This window comes from Dendronephthya gigantea, unplaced genomic scaffold (genome assembly GCF_004324835.1).
Source record: "Dendronephthya gigantea isolate DGI-Jeju-01 unplaced genomic scaffold, DenGig_1.0 000140F, whole genome shotgun sequence".
Lineage (NCBI taxonomy): Eukaryota > Metazoa > Cnidaria > Anthozoa > Malacalcyonacea > Nephtheidae > Dendronephthya > Dendronephthya gigantea.
This window is the reverse complement of record NW_021163150.1, coordinates 289,982-311,394: the sequence shown is the minus strand read 5'-3', so window position 1 is coordinate 311,394 and position 21,413 is coordinate 289,982. Positions and strand designations below refer to the sequence as shown.

The 21,413-nt window shown below is 37.4% G+C and overlaps 4 protein-coding genes across 4 annotated transcripts; 2 read left to right on the top strand and 2 right to left on the bottom strand.

Annotated features, from left to right (window-relative positions):
- Positions 1-3,215: 3,215 nt before the first annotated feature.
- On the bottom strand, positions 3,216-7,756 carry LOC114536588. The gene is made up of 2 exons (XM_028557936.1): positions 6,086-7,756; positions 3,216-5,941 (listed from the first exon to the last, which is right to left on the bottom strand). The coding sequence occupies exons 1-2, from the start codon at positions 7,660-7,662 to the stop codon at positions 3,700-3,702; spliced, it is 3,819 nt and encodes a 1,272-aa protein (XP_028413737.1). The 5' UTR covers positions 7,663-7,756; the 3' UTR covers positions 3,216-3,699.
- Position 7,757: 1 nt separating this feature from the next.
- Positions 7,758-9,640, bottom strand: LOC114536562. The gene is made up of 3 exons (XM_028557907.1): positions 9,019-9,640; positions 8,467-8,585; positions 7,758-8,107 (listed from the first exon to the last, which is right to left on the bottom strand). The coding sequence occupies exons 1-3, from the start codon at positions 9,327-9,329 to the stop codon at positions 7,758-7,760; spliced, it is 780 nt and encodes a 259-aa protein (XP_028413708.1). The 5' UTR covers positions 9,330-9,640.
- A 473-nt stretch (positions 9,641-10,113) lies between these two features.
- On the top strand, positions 10,114-20,050 carry LOC114536597 (interference hedgehog-like). Its single transcript, XM_028557953.1, has 5 exons — positions 10,114-10,410; positions 10,874-11,119; positions 11,842-11,979; positions 12,176-12,430; positions 19,860-20,050. The coding sequence occupies exons 1-5, from the start codon at positions 10,278-10,280 to the stop codon at positions 19,940-19,942; spliced, it is 855 nt and encodes a 284-aa protein (XP_028413754.1). The 5' UTR covers positions 10,114-10,277; the 3' UTR covers positions 19,943-20,050.
- Positions 14,131-18,678, top strand: LOC114536594 (limbic system-associated membrane protein-like). The gene is made up of 6 exons (XM_028557949.1): positions 14,131-14,215; positions 14,652-14,743; positions 15,978-16,304; positions 16,749-16,795; positions 17,640-17,856; positions 18,319-18,678. Exons 2-6 carry the CDS (start codon positions 14,677-14,679, stop codon positions 18,663-18,665), a joined length of 1,005 nt encoding a protein of 334 aa, XP_028413750.1. The 5' UTR covers positions 14,131-14,215; positions 14,652-14,676; the 3' UTR covers positions 18,666-18,678.
- Positions 20,051-21,413: the final 1,363 nt, after the last annotated feature.

Below are 21,413 nucleotides of genomic sequence, written 5' to 3'. Positions count from 1 at the left end.
GGGAGAAGATGCTGGATAAAACTGGACTAGATGACGGTTTTCCAGTTATTTCCATTTGTGTTTCAAATTATAAAAAGATCCTATAAACATTGCTTTTGTCTTTTTTGTATGATGCTGTAATTTAATTTCTTTTGGGAGAGCCATTTGACTATATTATCTATAGATCCTGATTAAGTTTTGTTATTAGTTCTGAAAAACTTGCAGAAGACGCATATATTTGCGAAATCCGGAATATTCAAAAAATAAAAACTACAAGACGCTCGCGTTTCCTCGAGCTAAAGCCATAAAGGAGTGTTTTTGCTTGTGCTTTTAGCCGGAGTTTATAAATATAAGCAGAAGATTGGCAGCCAGGCACTGCAAAAATATCGCAGATTATTAAAGTTAAAACTGGGGTTATCTATATTTTAAGAGGGGAAAAGGAAGATTTATTTCGATTGGAGAATATATAAATTATATTCTGGAAGCAAAAGTTGGAATCAATGCATGGACGCCAGAGCAGTCAAAATGTATTATCGTTAAGTGAATCTACAACTGAGAATATAATGATAAAATTTATTTGCTTTTTTTTGCTTTAAAAAAATTGAAAAATCACGCCGCGTTGCCAAATGGCGTCCTATCTGCATGTTTACATGCATTTGGTCCTTTAGTCTTACGCGAAAAAACTGACTGACTCTCGCTTTTGCTCGACGAGTAATTATTCTGCGAACTATATATATAGCTATATAAAAACCTTTTAAAAGCAGTGGTTTATTTTCCTATAGGAACAGTATATCCACCAGCAAACGGGACGAGGTTGACTCTTTTAAAAGGATCAACTGCGAAAATATCCTGGAGATTTGATGGTGTAGGGACAATTAATGCTCGATCTTGGTATTTTCAAAGTATTGACGCGTCACGAGAAGAAACAATCGCATTACTTCCTCGAAACAATGTCCCTGATATACCAAACAGCAGCTTACCTCATGTAAATGTAGAGAAACCAGCAACTCTGATTTTACAAAATGTAACTGAGAAATATAATGGATCGTACAGGTTTGAACTTGCAGCAGCTGGCGGAGGCACTTCTGGCATCGTAGTTTATATCGCAGGCAAGTTTTCACACTAAATATATTTACTTTATTCAGTATTGTACGACCTTAGCAATCTCCGGAAAAGTTATTGATTCTGTTGTTTCATCAATCATCGCAGACGCACATGCATGCATGCGTGTGTGAATAAAAATTAATGTATCCAGAGTATGTTTCCAATGTATTTAACTAATTGTTATTTAATTATTTAATGTGCCAAAATTTATATGCTTCTCTGAATTCAAAATAGAATCTAAGGGACATTAGATTGCATTGGCTCACACTTCTTTTAGATTCGCACTATTCTTAGTAAACGGTCAGCTTTGCAATGCCGCTATAATCCTCATTTTAACATCCTTCTTCGCCTCTCTTTTCTTCGACGACCCAAGAAGGGGAAATCAGCCTTAGCTTTGTGTGAACGCATTTTTAGCTTGCCTGCACCTTAGTGCAAGAGAGCTATTGCTATAGTCTTGGCGTCCCCGTCCCCGTCCCCGTCCCCGTCCTCGTCCCCGTCCGCGTCCACACTACATGATAAGTAGAATGTTAAGATGCCACTTTTATTTTCCCATTATTTTCAACTTATCTACTTAAGGAGTTTATTTGTTGCAAAAGAACCATTTACCAGGGGGGAGTGAACATTATACAACAAAATATAATGATAAGGTCAATGTTAACATGCTATATTTTTTCTATACTTTGGCTTTACATCAGAGGAATCATTATCAATATAAGTCATCAATATGCATTGTGACTATTTAGTGCCATTTGGTACGCATTTATACAATAATAAAGAGAGTTTTGCTCAAAATTATCAAATGATAAGGTGAATGTTAAGCTAATTAGCATAATGATAAGGTCAATGTTAAGATGTTATATTTTTTAAATATTATGGCTTTGCATTGGAAGATTCTTTATAAATATAGCTCATCAATATGTCTTGTGACTATATGGTGACATTTAGTACACATTTACACAAAATAATGGGAATTTTGTTCAAAATTATCAAATGATAAGGTGAATGTTAAGCTAATTAGCATAATGATAAGGTCAATGTTAAGATGCTATATTTTTTAAATATTATGGCTTTGCATCAGAGGAATCATCATAAATATAAGTCATCGATATGCATTGTGACTATTCAGTGCCATTTGGTACACATTTTACAATAATAAAGAGAGCTTTGCTCAAAATTATCAAATGATAAGGCAAATGTTAAGCTTATTAGCATCATGATAAGGTCAATGTTAGAGTTATCCAGAGTTATCACGCTCATTACGATTTTCAGGGCTATTGTGTAGCCCTGTCTTTTTTAGTTCAAAGTTGTAGCTGAATCATATTTAACGAAAGTATTTGTACAACCCTAAGCCAAATGAGAAACTTTCAAATATTTTCACCTGTATGCTACCATATGTTTGTATTGTACATGTACAATTATAAATTATGAGATTGTGTTGTGACATGCCGTATCAAAATTCAATCGCTTAATATAGAAATCATTCAGGGAGTGAATATATATAAAACATAGTCCAACGTTAAAGTTTAAAGAATATTGTCAGATAATTCGCAATTACAAGCTTTAGCACATAAGTATTTATAAGTAGAAAGCCGATAGGCTCGGAATGCAAAGGCAAATGGCAACGCATGTGACATATATTTGCATATTATTTATGTAGATACACATGCAAATATATTATTAAAGCCAGTTAAATTGTAGACAGGGCCCTATAAGATTTATGTACATACCTTTTCGTTGTTTGATGCATAATCCTTTTTTGTGTAGATATAAAAATCCAATCTTGTCTTTTTCATAAAGCTAGGCGCACACACGACGATTTTAGTCGGCCGATTCCTGTCTAGATTGTCTACATGGATGTTTTCATCAAAATGTGGCGACTGGCAATCTATACTTGGTCAGATTAGACCAAGTAGACTCGCGTACACGCGCGAGGCGCGAGCGCCGCGAGAAGGAAAACATGTCTGGGCAAGGGCTGCCTATATGTCTAAACCTGAATGGACCAACTACCGTAAAATCGTTGTGTGTGCGCCCGGCTTAAAGCAGGGACTTTTGCCTGGTCCGTTAACTTACCTGTTGATATCACGTGCGCGGATTGCGAGAAACGGAAGAAATATTAGTCCGTAGCACGGAATTTGTAGGGCGCTTAGATTTTGACATGAAGTCCTCAAAGATTGGACTAAGAATTGATTACAGACACTTATACATATGTATTAGTGCAATCAGAAAATACAATGTTTTCGGTGTTATTGTCTCTCTATTAATTAGTATTAATTAGGAATTAATTAACGTTATCTGAGCTTCTCTGTTCAAGAAAATAGACCCTTTTCCCCAAATTATTAGCTTATGCGTGTGTTTCAATCAAAACAATGAGAACAGTTTACATACGAATTACACTTTGGCACACCAACATGGCCGCCATGAGTCCATGCCGCTTATAAGCTATTTGTCATATGACCACCAAAAGATGCACATTTTAACGGTATATTTCAAAATTACAAACTCACGGACGTGGCGATAAATTATGCAATTGCATGCAATCATAATGTGATTTTTAGTTTTATAAAAAGAAACGCAAGCGTCAAAGCCAATCGGCAAAACCTTTTATTAAAAAGAAATTCAAGCGTCAAAGTCGGAATCACTGTCATCACCATTTAGAATGTCGTCGACAACATCTGTCACAAGGTCCGAAGGGACTTCTTCACCATTCTCGCACCCAGTGCATTTACAAAGAGGCCCACATCGCATGTTTCGAGAAAAACACGAACACAATCGGGTAGAGCATTTTGTCTTGCGACATGAGCAGTAAATTTGCTCAAGTAGCTCTGGGGGAGCTACGGCAACGGTCATCCACTGAACTGTTAGTTGGGATTCACCGTCAGAGGCACTCCAGCCATGGCCAATAGGACTTGGAGCATTTATCACCGCTTCCAATGATCTCCGTAGTATGGCAGCCTGGTAATTTGCCCTCTTTGTATGCTGGGTGACTTCATCCATGATCGGGGGTAGCCTGGAGTCCAAACAGAATTTTTCCATGAAAATTCTAAGTCGAACTTCTAGCAACGAAGGTAGAACACTCTGACGGTTGTACAGCTGGCAGAGAAACTGCTCTAGAACATCCATTTGAAGATTTGAAATAGACCATTCCTGTCCAAGCTTGGTAAAAGCGGAGATGTATGACGGGTTGCTGATCATAAGTTCATATGGGGTAACTTTTCCCTTTCCTTTCCAGCAGCTGACGCTGTCACAACCAGTGAATGGATGTAATCCCAGCAGAGCTTCTGCCACCCCATCTTTTAAAGTGCTGACTACCGATTCGATATCCACTGTTCTCAACTTTGCTGCTGGACCGCGTTGAATAAACAGTTTACCAGGAAAAAGTTTATAGAGACCTATGCAAATGATAAGTACATCTGTGTCATCTGACTGGATCGTAACTTCTTTGTGTTGTTGAAAGGCGTGCAAAGCATGCAATCCCATCCTCGTGTCAGCTTCTTCGTGATCGGAAAACAAGGCATCTACGGATTCAACCGTCAAGACCGTTGCTGACGCCTTAAACTTGTGACACTGACAGGCATGGGCGAAGTACAACTCAACCCCTTGAAGAAAACTTGGATCGACTGTCTTCCAATGTTCAAAGAAAAATTCGATTAAGCTTTCCTTGTTTTTCCCCACCGAGAGGAATTTCTTGAATTGCTTTGGGGTCTTCTTTGAACCATGGTCAACATTTAAACGGATAACAGAAGCATCCTTTCCCTTTCGCCTCTCTCTCTCAGCACCCTTAATACTTGAATCTGGATATTGGTCAGTAACAAAATCGACCCTGGTGCAACGATGTCGAGTAGCTGTAGCTATCACACTCTTCAGTACTTCCGCGGATAATGCATCGAATGTGTTGGGAATGTTCTTCAGACGTTGAATTAGAGCCATGGCATCAATTATCCACGCAGTAGAACGATTCGAATTGCTTACGTCTTCAACATTGCTCTCTAGGTGACGACCAATAGCAGACTTGTCAGTCTTGGCTAACGTTCCGTCATAGTTGGCAAGCGACAATGGTACTGGACACAAAGGATAAGAAAGCACGTACTTGAAGTCCAAGTTATTAAACTTCGCGACTATCAGAACTCGAGCAAGATCCCTCGCTGTGGTTTGTAACACCGCCTTTTCCGATTTTGCCTTAACCGTCTTACTCGTTAATGAGAACGTTTTTAGTTTGAGTGCTTTGATTGTGTTAAAAACATCCAGCTCCTTTTTCTTCAGACGTAGATCTATGTACTCAGCGCATTGTTCCTCTCCAGCAGTTTTGGCTCGTGCAATATCGTGTTTGACCTCCGGTGATGCAATTGCGCCAGAAACAATGTTGACCAACTCGTCATCCTCGATGGAAACTGGGTTTGTCATTGCTTCTATGGTATTGATCACACTCTTTACAGCTTTCTCATCCTTTAGCCTCCGTGTGATATCCATTTCCTTTCTCTGACGTGTACAATTACCGCGACCAGCCATACTCTCACATACAGATTGAATCTCTGCTCTATCAGAAAAACTTTTAATCCATCGGTGGACAGCAGATTTGTTAATTGAGAATCCAATAACACCGCCTTTAGTTTTGGAATTCTTATTTAGTGTCTGCTCGAGAGTTTGATCCATTGGAGTCTGACTGAATGGCTGAGACGTGCGTTGGGTTGCAAAATTTCCAGCAACCATTTGCTCATGAATATCTGGATTACTGGTTGGCAGGTTTAGCATTTCTAACCAGTATATTGGTAGGTAACGAGAATAGTGAACGCGGTCGTACGCAAATATCCAGGGTAACATGCGTCGAACCGAGCTGAGATGCAAGGACCAATCACCCACTCTGGAGATACAAATAGAAACAGAATTATATTTTGCAGCGTATAGTTTTGCAATCGGTTCGAACTACATGACTTGTATAATTAAAAAGGACTATTAATCAATAAAATGCATGAAAGAAAGCATGATTACTATTTAGTCCACTAACCTAGTTGCCCTTACGAATTCCAGTAGTATATCTACCATTTCAAGGAAACTTAACCAATAACCAAAGGTTGGATTTGACCCCCCTCTTTCACTGGTAAATTCATGTAACTTTCTCACGAAATTTTGGACATCATCACTCTTTACAAATTCAGTAAATGTTCCATTACTAAAAGCTGCCTTCATATCGTGTACTACATGTTCCAAACAATTTCTCTCATCAACGGACATGGAATCTAAAAAGGCAGTGATAACGAGACGGTATATTGCCTCATAGATGATTTTCATTGATCTGATACTACGGTTGTAGTGTTTTCCTGACAATACACCGTTGACAGATCCTTTTGCGATGATATTGCTTTCAATGAGAATATCGCGTAAACCACCGTCTTGAAATCGTTTGCCAATCACTCCGAGAAAGCTCATAATGACATGGAATTCACCAAGGCGTAGTACTATTCGACTCTGAAACATGCCTTTGGTCCAACGGATCCACTGTGCTTTAGCATAAACAGCTTCATCCATGACAACAACCATGGAATTTTGGTTCAGTTTGTCTGCTATGTCTATGCTTTGGGAGAGGACAGCGTTGACGACGCCAAGATCCGTGGGACTGCCATCAATAATTGGAAGATAGCCAATACGACTTTTCTCAGGAACCTGCGTTGTGAGCTGTGTAAAAAATCCACTCCATGACGGTAAAGGTGTTTCTTCCTCTTCATCACAGCGAAATTTTGCTAGAACGTAGCAAATGTTATCAAAACCAACAGGTCTACTCTCATCTATGTCAGTAACTTCAAATCTTGTAGACAGACTCAGCTTTTTCTTTAAGACGAATGGCTCTATTTCTGTACTTGACACCTCTACTCGTTTCCCTCTTGACTTGGAAATTCCGTGACGATTTTCATCATCTAGTACAGAAGCTTCGGACATCCGTTGAATAACTATACCAGTGGTGCAATGTGTTGTTCCTTTTCCACTCAGTGTTTCTTCGTTTATGTCATTGTTGTCAAATACACATGTCGTAAATGACCCACTAAAACCACGTGGTATAACACTGCTTTGCTGTGCACGGTATCTGGCAAGATCTGAGTCGTAATCAATGACTGCCTTTGGGGATATACAATGCCCCAGTCCTGATACAATGTCAATTAACTTTGAACTGCCCGTAAGATGTCGAATTGTAAGGCCAAGAATAAGATGCTTCGGTACGATTCTTCTTCCTTTGGACTTAAGGTAGATAATGTCCTGACAGATGGACAAAATCTTTTGACGTTCGGTGTCGTTGTCAAGCTCTACCAATTTTTTTTCACTAGCAGAAACTGGTTCACAGCATACACCAGTTATCCAAGCCAAGAAATTGAACAGTTCAATTGGCACAATTTTTTGTGCAGCATCTTCTGTGAGATCGGAAGCTAACGGGGGGTTTGGAACATTTAATCGTGGAGACATCTCAATAGCTTTCTTCACAATTTGGGACGAGAGGAATAATTGTCGCTGGTCGTTGGGTTCTAAATTTCCCATAGCACGTACTTCATCTTCGTCACTAGATTCCTCTGTCGATTCAGGGGCAACAAACATAGTATTTTGTTCACAACTGCAAACCAGCTCACAGTTTGCAATTTCTTTGACTTTGATATAAACCAAAGATGGGAATGATTTCTTCAACTTCCGCTTCAAGTTCCAATTTGAAAATAAGATGCATCTGTGTCTGGCTGCAAATATCTGCTGTAAATTTCTGCCAATTTCGAGATCTTTATTATTTCACCACCACCAATAATACGTTCTTGAATGATTTCACTACAGAATTTCAAATAAGCATCTCCAGTTGATATTTTGGATTCTACTGGAATATATGTGAACGTTCGAAAGCAGGAATGGTGATACTGGGCTTCCTTTGCTATTAAATCTTCCCCTTCAACAATAAGCAGCACATTCTCATCCTGTTTCTTCTGAGCAGCAACTTTGACAGCATTTTCTGCACTTGGGGACATGCACTTGGTCAATGGTTCTGGCTTATAAGCCCCTAAGACAAAAGTAACTATTGAACAGATGACAGAAGCAATGCTCAGTGGATATGACAGAAACAATGGCATAACTATAGGACGCATATTTAACATTCTCTCAGAAAATTTAGGAATCACGCTAGCTGATCATGCCCATATGACCATGCCTATATGTTGACAAATGGGCATTAGACAAACATGTACAATGGACATATAGTGCAGCAATAAAATGTTCTATAATTAGGTATATGACTACATCAGTGAAAAAAAGTTTATTCAAATAGACAATAAAAGTTTTTTATTTGTTTTTTTTTAATAGACAATAAAAGTACAGCAAATAACAATTGCTTTTCAGACTTTATAATAATACCTATAATACCTGTTCTACTATCTTTTTTGTATTTTTCCTTTTGGCAGATAATGCATTTTTTTCCAAATAATGGCACTGTTCCTTTAACAATCTGGCTTGTGGTATCTTGACTTAGTCTTGTCTTCTTTCTGAAATACCAGAGCCTTTTTTAAGAATTTAAAGTGGGGCATGAAGGGGCTGCAAGGAAAGGAAACCCAGCATCAGGTGGTGAACATGGGAAGCCTTAACTGACACTGGGATTTCCAGAATTGAACCCCAGAATTGAACCTTGTTGCTGTGGTTTCCTACATATAATTCCCATCTTTAATTAATTCCCATCTAAATACATTGAATGAAGATTTGTAGTTGTATGTCCCACATGAGTTGTAATTGTATGTAATTTAGTCATAAAATTATAGAGACCAACTTGGCAATAGTTTTGCTATGCAGAAAAATGAGAAAATATTAAATTCGCAAACAATTTAATTACCGTGTATGGATCAATTGCTTAATTATTATTTTAGTATATACAGAAAAAGCATTGCATTATATAATATTCAGCTGGTAACAATTGAGAAATACCTGGGAATACTTTCATTACTTTCATCGACAAACTGACTACTTCTCTTCTTTGAGGATTTTAGATTTTTCTTATTTGTGAAAAGCTGGTAGCACTTCCTGTGGTAACCACACGATGCAGGAAATACTTGTTCACCCCCCAAAATTTCATTAAGCAGCTTAGATGCAATATCACCATATGATCGTCCATATTCGTCTTGTGTTTTCATCCATTCTTGGGCATAATATAGAATAGTTTCGCCGGATTTCGTACTTACTTGAACAACTTTGTCGTTTGCATCACTACCTTTGTCCGAATGTACACAACACTCCATATTTTTTTAAATAAAAGCACATTGCAAAAAGCATATTGTATTATTGTTCGCCATGTTGTCATTGTTTTCATTGTTGTGTCCAGTGGTTGTGTCCGCCGAATTACCGGAATTATTTTGCGAGATTATTTTTTTGCGGGAATTAAATGTCGAGAGCGAGTGAAAAACGTTTGTAGAATATTTGTCTTTTTTTGGTGTTTAGCGATGCGTTGCGATAGAAAACATTGTGGATTACGAAAAATAACTATTTAAACGTGATATATTAAAACAGTTTTCATAATCCGAACGAGTGAGGACTTCAATAAGCGCGTACGGATTCCGTGCTACGGACTATATTGGTCACAAATAAAACTAATGTAATTCCGAGGCCAGTTTTGGCCAGTAATTCTGAGGTCACAACTAATATCTGAAGTTTGTGCTTAATATTACCTTCCAAAGCGGATTTTAGCCTTGTAATTTGTAATAAAAAGATCGGTAATTTGTGCTTCATACAGATACCTTTCATACAGAGTTTAGCCTTATTCTAGACAAACAGTGCAGGCGAGCGTTAGGTGATTTCAGCACCTCTCTGGTATAACAGTCATTCAGTAATTGTGTATTTATTCTATCATGTATATTATTCTATACACCTCATTAATATCCTTTACTTCCCATACAAAATCCCCTGGTACGAGGTTGCCTACCCACTTGTATATAATAACATCAGTCACATTGTGTACTTATTCCAGAGTTGACAGTTTCCACATCCTACCACAATCCACATCCTACCACAATTATGATAAGGCCCTGGTTGACCTTCGCAAATTATGCCACATTTTAGTTACGCCATCAGTGTCAATCAATTGTTCCCGTGTGAACACAGTGAACACAAGCGATGAATTTTCGTGTGTATGCAGAGGGGAAGGTGGGAACCCCCCTGCAAAGATCACGTGGTATAAAGGAAACAAAATTATGGCCACAGGAATTGTAGAAGCAAAATTAAAACTCTCAAACGTTGATAAAGACGACAGCGGAAACTACACGTGTGTTGCTGAAAGCCATGAGAAGGCAAAAAATGAAACAGAAATTGAGTTGATTGTCAATTGTAAGTATAAAAAATATAGATGCAAAATGTTACTAATCACTCAATACTATTGCCTACATTATGACATACGACTTAGGTTGAACTACGGGTTGAACTTTCAAATTATGTTTATATGAATAAGCGACCTTTACTATCCCCTCTACCACTTTTTTGAAAGTTTTCGGAAGTATATATAATTATTATGCAACGCAACCTTCCGTATACATATTCCTAAATTGTTTATCATGCTTCATTGATTTTGCACTAGGATATTTGCCATATGTCGTTTTCGTATTCGCTAAAATAACTCTAAATAGGTTATAATGATACTCGTTTGGTATTTTATTCCTCGCGTCTTAATGGCTGATCAAGATGTTAAAATCAAAAAATCAATATGATTACTGAATACCCGGTTCAAAACATGAGATATGACGCAAATTACGACATCATTTAAGGTGATTTTGCAATTCTAATTTCTTCTTAGATCCACCTAAAGGTACACGTTTAAAATTTGATTTTGATAATGAAACATCAGTTACCATAATATGCGAGGCTGATGCTCTTCCTCCACCAAAGTATGAAATATATTTCAACGGAACTACTCGGCTTCGTGGGAAAAAGACGTATAAGATTGATAAAGTGACGAGTAATTTTGTTGGAAAGTATACGTGTGTCGCATGGAACTTGCTTGGACGAAGTTTTTCATCTTCCCGTTTTTTACCTGTCCAAAGTAAGATTATAAACCTTAAACTAATAAATCGAATTAAACAATTTCCGGATCATTTTAGAAGGGAGAAGAGAAGAGAAGCGAGAAATGTGAAAACAAATTGAATAAGGTCTTGTTTAAAGAAATATTCAAACTACGTACTAAAAAAACCTAATGACCGATCAATGCGCTTTTATATACCACCTTTGCCATATTATATTCGCTTGCAGCCTTGCTGCACATTTTTTTTCACATAATGCGGAGGTTTCTCAGATGTTGATACTCCCAAGACCCAAGTCAGTTTTTGCCGCGGATCCATAGTCTATAGTTGACTAGTGTATTGAGTTCATTGGCCATTTGGTTGCATAACAATCAAGTTCATTCAGTACGTGTTTCTGGGATCTACGCACCTCGGGAGGGTGGACGTTTTCCAAACTCACCGAGCGTAGCGATACCAATACGATTGCAAATTAGGGCTTAAATCATTCATTCTGCCTTAATGCGATTCTTCATTACACTTCTTTGGCCCGTCACGGTCGCATGAGCAGATTTTTGAAGGTCTCTCCAACCACGCGGGCGAAGCTATTCAATGTAATGGAAACAGCCTTTACACTGAACCTCCATGGACTTTTGTTTCACTATATCCGTGAGTTGAAAATCGACTTGAGCGGCCATAAAAGAATTACTAAAAGAATTTTAAAAAAAGGTATAAAAAAACTTTTAGTAAATTATTTTAATATTTTAAGAACCAAATGCTATAACAACAGCACCAACAACTTCACTAACGGAAAGTCGTACGAGAAACAGATATCAACCAACGGTATCGACCACAAGCAACGAGACTAAGCCTGCTTTAACCACGACTCCGACAGACGATGGAACAGGTGTTTGTGTTAAAAGAATGTGTACAATTGTGTGATAGGTTCTGCCTTAATATTTAATATATGTACAATTATGTACAAGGATATACCTAGAGTACACGATGAGTGTATAGAATATAGTGTATATATTATTGTAAATATACCAGAGTACTAATAAGAACCATCACTTATAGGTTTATCCGTTCTGATTTTAATTCAGGTAAGATTTCAGAAGAATGTAATGGTAAAACTGAATGGTATATCGTCGTTGTATCATTGGTGTCTGGAATAATCATTGGAATTACTTTTTCTTACATTGTTTCATGCCAACGTCGTAAATTCAGAAATAGTAAATCTCAACAATCAAAACCTAAACCACCAAAATCCCAAGTTGATTCAACTTATCAAGAACTTGATCTTATCAAAATGAACCGAGAAGATAATTACCAGTCATTGAGAGTGAATGCTGCAAGAAATGACGGTGTTGACGATGAGTCGAATTATGCAGAGTTGAACAAAACGAGAGAAGTGGAAAATAACTATCAATCTTTAACTTAAAATTGGACGTTTGATTTACAAAACGTGCCAACCAATGCATACGAATCCTTATAAAACGATCTTTTATACTGTACAAATAGTGCAACATTCTTTATTGTGAAGTGACTATATGGTAAGAAACTTTGGCCAACATCTTCGAAGATTTTCGTCATCTCATGCATGTATTACTATATACAAGTTTACAAAGCCAAGCTATTTCAACTGTAAAGCCGCAAGTATTTTGTCAATTACTTTGGCTATCTGATATTATCAACGAGGAAGACAGTGTGAACGCAGCTCATATTACCTATAGACGTGTTCTAGAGCCGTGTTTACACCACAAGCGTGAGCCTGGCTTTGGCCTAGATCTTCGTGGTGTAAACACACTTTGGCCTGGCCTAAGCCTGACATCATGATGGAAGCGCCGTTTGCAATCGATCTTGTATGAAACAAAAATTCTTTATAAACATTTGTAAATAAACACATGTCCCGATATTTTCCCTAATTAAATTTTAAGAGACTGCTGAAACTTTTAGGCTTTTCATGCAACAATGTGAAAATCTGTTGATGTCATATCAGGAGTCATTATTAGGATTATTGCAAAAACTTAGCAGGAAATACTCGGAACTAGCTCGGTCTAATAGATCGAGTAGACTCGCGTCACGAGAACAAAAACATTTCTGGGCTGCCTTTGGAACTACTTGTGTTTCAGCTGCATAAACTATACCTCAAAATATGAAAAGTACTTTCTTTATAATGAAAGATTCGTAATTAAAGTAATATATAGCGAGTGCATTTAAATATTTTACCCTAATCTTGGAGAAGAAAGTTTCCCTGCCATTTCGTACCTTTCCATGCTGTGAACATGCCATCGAGCAATTGCAGGAACGGCAGAATAAATACTACCGGGCAGGCATGTTTGTCTCAATGACACACGTGTCAGTTTCTATCGCTATTTCGCGAGTCGTTATATATACTCTATTGGCCGTACAAATTTCCATATCGTTGCAAAAGTTTAGTATTAGACTGAATACTTCAGTTGTACCGCTTATCCTGCTTTTTCAATATCGTGTAAAGGTATGTTTTCACTACTTTTGTCTATATAATACTACCTATAGAATACCGCACCGAGTCCAATTTGGCAAAAAAATTTCTCTAATTGTACGAGAAACATCTCTTCTTCTTTGACATTGGTATTTATCAATTATCATCGTTCTTAGGTCGACATTTGCGCACCACCCAAGAAATTCGTCCATGAACACATCTCAAAAAATGCAATTTATGATGATCATGACTTCTTACAGGTCGAGTCAGGAAAGAAAACCAACGTAACATCAATATACAATCACAAGTAACGAATTACAACGAGTGACGTGTTGTGACTTACGATGAATTACGATCTACATATATATGAAACCGAAAAAGTGAGTATATGGAGACTTCGGGTACACATAAAATTTTACTGAACAATCAAAGAAAGATGAGACCCTGGGTACTAGGTTGAGAAAAATGCCATTATAGCAATGCAGATGTATACATGAAGCGGAAGTGAATTGTGAATTACTGGAATAACTACCATTGGGAATTCTCAAAAACTTCCTAAGGAATTCCCTAAACCGATTTTTTTGTACTGACAATGTACCAGGAAGTAGATTAACAAGAAAACATCCCTGAAAGTAGCACTTTCCTAGCCTAATTCTTGGGTCCAATGTGAGTGATTTTGGTATGTATTTAATACAAATATCATGCTTTAGCTTGCCAAGTGATTGTTGGTCCACGTAGCTATCTATATTCATCGATCTATGTAAGAACGATATTAAAATTTTTAAATTAAGCACCTCGAAATCCCTAATTACATATCTATAAATATAATATAAGTATAATATTTATAGTGAGAACTAACTCTTGGAATGATATCGCAACCTTGTTGAATCTACCGTTATCCATTTGATGCATGTATTTCAGCCTATAATATATATATCTTCGATCAGTTTGTACTGTCGTACGTGAACGGTGAACATACTAAATAACTAAAATACAAGTTTTACATGAAAGCCGGACTAGCTCGCTTTCCTGGGACGACACTTTCATGAAATCGTTTTATCTTGACAGAATATAACCTCTTATTTTATTTAAAGTATGGAGTTTATTTCTTTCAGTTTCAGGTTATACATTTAAAACAAAATGTTTCGCTTCGCCCATGGTGTTTTTATCTTATTCGGCCTCAGCGGCCTGCTGTTACCATGTAGTGGTAAGTCTTCTCTTTACCCGGTTTATAGTTCTTCTTGTTAAGGGTTACTTGTATATGTGCCGAACTTAATGTTGATGAGCTAAATTCTTTGTTTAATAATTTCTATTCGAATCGGCATCTATACGTGTCAGCAAAATGACAACAGCTAGGAGTCGGTTATTTAAGCTTCGTTTACATGCACACATGCAATTTATCGGTACAGCTCACAAATAAATTGGTACCCGTATAGGCCCGTTAGGCCGAACTAATTTTATCCATTCTATTCCATTTCTATTGGTAGTCTCGACACTAATAAAATTAGGTATATGGGTAATATACCATACATTTTAGCCGTGCCGTGCCAATGTGCCAGTTAAGTGTAGTTTAAACGGGCCTTTAGGCCAGGCTTAAGCCCCGTTTACACTACACTCAATTTATCGGCACGGCACGGCTAAAATTGGTACCCGTACCCAATTTTATTAGTACTCAGGCAACCAAAACAAAGGCCGAGCACAGATGAAATGGGCACGGGTACCCATTTTAGCCATGCCGTGCCAATAAATCGAGTGTAGTGTAAACGGGGCTTTAAGGTTTGTTCACACGATCCAATTCACTTCTGATAGATGTTTTATAGTCTGTTGTCTTGTCAGGAACCGCGAGCATTTTTATATTCGGGGTCTCATGGAACATAAATGAATAAGTCGACTGCCGCCATGTTTGACATACAGACATAGTCCCCCAAACGTTCGGCGTGCCGAACCTCATGTTAATGAGTCTTTGTGAATTTATTTGCATTCGATTCGGCGCATGAAATTTTCGACGTTAAACAGACCTTAGTATATATGCATGTCATATATAAACAATCTTTATGCTTGCATCACAACTTTTCGTATGTTTTATTTATTTTTAATTTACATTGTAAAATGTAAAGCATAAAAAGTAAGTAAAGCTATATATTTGTAGTTTTTATACTTTAAGTTTGATCAAGACCGAGGCCCGAAACGTTATCAGTCGGTCAACCGTATATAGTGCATGACCCATGCATATATAGTCATGTGCATATAAACATCTACGTGCCTCTTTCATATTTCGCCAACACGGCAAAGTTTCAAGTACTAGTGGCAGTGCTCATGCGCTATCTGTATAGTCTTTTAGTCTTGCGCGAAAAAAACTGACTGACTCTCGCTTTAGCTCGAGTAATTATTTTGTGAACCGTATAAAAGCCTTTTAAAAGCAGTGGTTTATTTTCCTATAGGAACAGTATATCCACCAGCAAACGGGGCGAGGTTCACTCTTTTAAAAGGATCAACTGCGAGAATATCATGGAGATTTGATGGTGTAGGGACAATTAATGCTCGATCTTGGTATTTTCAAAGTATTGACGCGTCACGAGAAGAAACAATTGCATTACTTCCTCGAAACAATGTCTCTGATATACCACACAGCAGCTTACCTCGTGTAAATGTAGAGGCACCAGCAACTCTGATTTTACAAAACGTAACTGAGAAATATAATGGAACGTACAGGTTTGAACTTTCCGCCGCTGGTGGAGGCGATTCTAGCATCGTGGTTTATATTGCAGGCAAGTTTTCACACTAAATATTTTTACTTTATTCAGTATTGCACTTCCATAGCAATCCCCGGAAAAGTTATTGATTCTGTTCTTTCATTAATCATCACAGACGCACATGCATGCATGTGTGAATAAATAATGATATATCCAGTGTGTGAGTGTGTTTCAAATGTATTTAACTAATTGTTATTTAATGTGCCAAAATTTATATGCTTCTTTGAATTCAAAATAGAATCTAAAGGACATACACACACTCCTTTTAGATTCGCACTATTCTTAGTAAACGGTCAGCTTTGCAATGCCGCTATAATCCTCATTTTAACATCCTTCTTCGCCTCTCTTTTCTTCGACGACCCTAGAAGGGGAAATCAGCCTTAGCTTTGTGTGAACGCATTTTTAAATATCATATTATGAAAATGTCAACAACAAACGTTCGACAATGTCAAATTTTAGTTACGGCATCAGTGTCAGTCGGTTGTTTTCATTACAACACAGTGAATACAATAAACTTCGCAAATTATGCCACATTTTAGTTACGCCATCAGTGTCAATCAATTGTTCCCGTGTGAACACAGTGAACACAAGGGATGAATTTTCGTGTGTATGCCGAGGGGAAGGTGGGAACCCCCCTGCAAACGTCACGTGGTATAAAGGAAACAAAATTATGGCCACAGGAATTGTAGAAGCAAAATTAAAACTCCCAAACGTTGATAAAGACGACAGCGGAAACTACACGTGTGTTGCTGAAAGCCACGAGAAGGCAAAAAATGAAACAGAAATTGAGTTGATTGTCGTTTGTAAGTATAAAAAAATATAGATGCAAAATGTTACTAATTTTACAAATCAGTACTGATTGAAAATTGCGTATATTACTTCATTCCTATATATACATCTTGATATTTTAAAAATTGTATCTTCGGGTGATAACTCCTCTGAATTAATGTTTCGGAAAGCTTTTTTATTTCAAAACTCATACCCGTCTGTCTTAACGTCAACGCCCAAGGTTACTATTCTGTTATTTAGTTCTTTTTTTGTTTTACTGTTCATTTTATAACAGTCATTCAGTAATTGTGTATTTATTCTATCATGTATATTATTCTATACACCTCATTAATATCCTTTACTTCCCATACAAAATCCCCTGGTACGAGGTTGCCTACCCACTTGTATATAGTAACATCAGTCACATTGTGTACTTATTCCAGAGTTGACAGTTTCCACATCCTACCACAATCCACATCCTACCACAATTATGATAAGGCCCTGGTTGACCTTCGCAAATTATGCCACATTTTAGTTACGCCATCAGTGTCAATCAATTGTTCCCGTGTGAACACAGTGAACACAAGCGATGAATTTTCGTGTGTATGCAGAGGGGAAGGTGGGAACCCCCCTGCAAAGATCACGTGGTATAAAGGAAACAAAATTATGGCCACAGGAATTGTAGAAGCAAAATTAAAACTCTCAAACGTTGATAAAGACGACAGCGGAAACTACACGTGTGTTGCTGAAAGCCATGAGAAGGCAAAAAATGAAACAGAAATTGAGTTGATTGTCAATTGTAAGTATAAAAAATATAGATACAAAATGTTACTAATCACTCAATACTATTGCCTACATTATAACATACGACTTAGGTTGAACAACGGGTTGAACTTTCAAATTATGTTTATATGAATAAGCGACCTTTACTATCCCCTCTACCACTTTTTTGAAAGTTTTCGGAAGTATATATAATTATTATGCAACGCAACCTTCCGTATACATATTCCTAAATTGTTTATCATGCTTCATTGATTTTGCACTAGGATATTTGCCATATGTCGTTTTCGTATTCGCTAAAATAACTCTAAATAGGTTATAATGATACTCGTTTGGTATTTTTTCCTCGCGTCTTAATGGCTGATCAAGATGTTAAAATCAAAAAATCAATATGATTACTGAATACCCGGTTCAAAACATGAGATATGACGCAAATTACGACATCATTTAAGGTGATTTTGCAATTCTAATTTCTTCTTAGATCCACCTAAAGGTACACGTTTAAAATTTGATTTTGATAATGAAACATCAGTTACCATAATATGCGAGGCTGATGCTCTTCCTCCACCAAAGTATGAAATATATTTCAACGGAACTACTCGGCTTCGTGGGAAAAAGACGTATAAGATTGATAAAGTGACGAGTAATTTTGTTGGAAAGTATACGTGTGTCGCATGGAACTTGCTTGGACGAAGTTTTTCATCTTCCCGTTTTTTACCTGTCCAAAGTAAGATTATAAACCTTAAACTAATAAATCGAATTAAACAATTTCCGGATCATTTTAGAAGGGAGAAGAGAAGAGAAGCGAGAAATGTGAAAACAAATTGAATAAGGTCTTGTTTAAAGAAATATTCAAACTACGTACTAAAAAACCTAATGACCGATCAATGCGCTTTTATATACCACCTTTGCCATATTATATTCGCTTGCAGCCTTGCTGCACATTTTTTTTCACATAATGCGGAGGTTTCTCAGATGTTGATACTCCAAGACCCAAGTCAGTTTTTGCCGCGGATCCATAGTCTATTTGACTAGTGTATTGAGTTCATTGGCCATTTGGTTGCATAACAATCAAGTTCATTCAGTACGTTTCTGGATCTACGCACCTCGGGAGGGTGGACGTTTTCCGAACTCACCGAGCGTAGCGATACCAATACGATTGCAAATTAGGGCTTAAATCATTCATTCTGCCTTAATGCGATTCTTCATTACACTTCTTTGGCCCGTCACGGTCGCATGAGCAGATTTTTGAAGGTCTCTCCAACCACGCGGGCGAAGCTATTCAATGTAATGGAAACAGCCTTTACACTGGACCTCCATGCACTTTTGTTTCACTATATCCGTGAGTTGAAAATCGACTTGAGCGGCCATAAAAGAATTACTAAAGAATTTTAAAAAAGGTATAAAAAACTTTTAGTAAATTATTTTATATTTTAAGAACCAAATGCTATAACAACAGCACCAACAACTTCACTAACGGAAAGTCGTACGAGAAACAGATATCAACCAACGGTATCGTCCACAAGCAACGAGACTAAGCCTGCTTTAACCACGACTGCGACAGACGATGGAACAGGTATTTGTGTTAAAAGAATGTGTACAATTGTGTGATAGGTTTGGCCTTAATGTTTAATATATGTACAGTTATGTACAAGGATATACCTAGAGTACACGATGAGTGTATAGAATATAGTGTATATATTATTGTAAATATACCAGAGTACTAATAAGAACCATCACTTATAGGTTTATCCGTTCTGATTTTAATTCAGGTAAGATTTCAGAAGAATGTAATGGTAAAACTGAATGGTATATCGTCGTTGTATCATTGGTGTCTGGAATAATCATTGGAATTACTTTTTCTTACATTGTTTCATGCCAACGTCGTAAATTCAGAAATAGTAAATCTCAACAATCAAAACCTAAACCACCAAAATCCCAAGTTGATTTAACTTATCAAGAACTTGATCTTACCAAAATGAACGAAGAATTACCAGTCATTGAGAGTGAATGCTGCAAGAAATGACGGTGTTGACGATGAGTCGAATTATGCAGAGTTGAACAAAACGAGAGAAGTGGAAAATAACTATCAATCTTTAACTTAAAATTGGACGTTTGATTTACAAAACGTGCCAACCAATGCATACGAATCCTTATAAAACGATCTTTTATACTGTACAAATAGTGCAACATTCTTTATTGTGAAGTGACTATATGGTAAGAGACTGTGGTCTTTGGCCAACCTCTTCGAAGATTTTCAGGCAGCCTTAAAAGCCGCGTTTACGCTTCAGGGGCCGGTTGTATCAAGCCCGTTTAGCTTAAACGGTGGATAAGTTCAAAATGGAAAACAAAATGATTTATTTATCGAATAACTAAACTGAAAAATTTCGATGTAAATAGTTTCAATTTTCAATGGAAGTGCATATTTAATCCAAAAGATGTAGTTTCAGTCATTCACAAAATGTATGAGAGTATTTTTAAACTTTAGCCTATCCACCGTTTAAACTAAACGCCTTTCATACAACCGGCCCAGGCCCAGACATGACCTGGACCAGGGGCCGGTTGTATCAAGCCCGTTTAGCTTAAACGGTGGATAAGTCAAAATTAAATAACACTCTTACATCTGTCTTGAATGAGTGAACTTGAATATTATGCACTAAATATGTATTTGTAAACAGTATCTTTGTATTAAGGTCAAAAACATTTAGTTTGCTTGTTGAGTAAAACGATAGACTTGCTTTCTGTTTTGAACTTAACCACCGTTTAAGCTAAACGGGCTTGATACAACCGGCCCCAGGTCTGGGAGCCGTGTTTACACTACAAGCCTGAGCCTAGCCTAGGCCTGACTTTAGCCTAGATCTTTTAGTAAGGAGCGTTTACACTTACACTTTGACATCCTGACTTTGGCCTGGAATTTCAGCGGTTTACATGTCACTCCTTTTTCTACTTTATATGTAAAATAGAACTTAAACTTAATAGTTAACGCCAACTAGAACCCAGTTCGTACCGAGCGTTGCCATAAAAATAATGCTATTTTTGGGTTTCATATTTTAAATAAACATAAATTGTTCATTATTAAAATTGTTTTGTTCTATGTTTTGAATTTATTGAGTTTTATGTGTTAAATACATGGTATAAACAGAATGCTTGCTAGCGAACCAAGGCTTCCCGAAACAACAACGGGCTCATCCCCCCCCCCCCCTCCGGTGTCGCTTTTAGCAGCCATTAAACGAGACGCGAACCGCAGAATACGCGCGAAAACACCGTCCAACAATAGTATTAATAATTCGAGGCCAAATGGCCATATTAGTTACCGTAGGTAACATATTTGTCAGCATGCAGGTTATCAGTCATTGACCTATGTACATTATGATTATATGTAATACTTTGGTCAGCTCAACTTTACTGATTTGCACCAGTAGCTGCCAACCGTAAAGACCCTGGGTGCGAACTGCGAGGTTGCTGCCAACCTTGTACAAAGGACGTTTTGCGCATGGCAGCAGAGCACTCCCCTTGCGATAGTAACTTCTGGTATTTAATTGCTGCGGAACGAGCAAGCCTGAAGCGAGCAAGCGT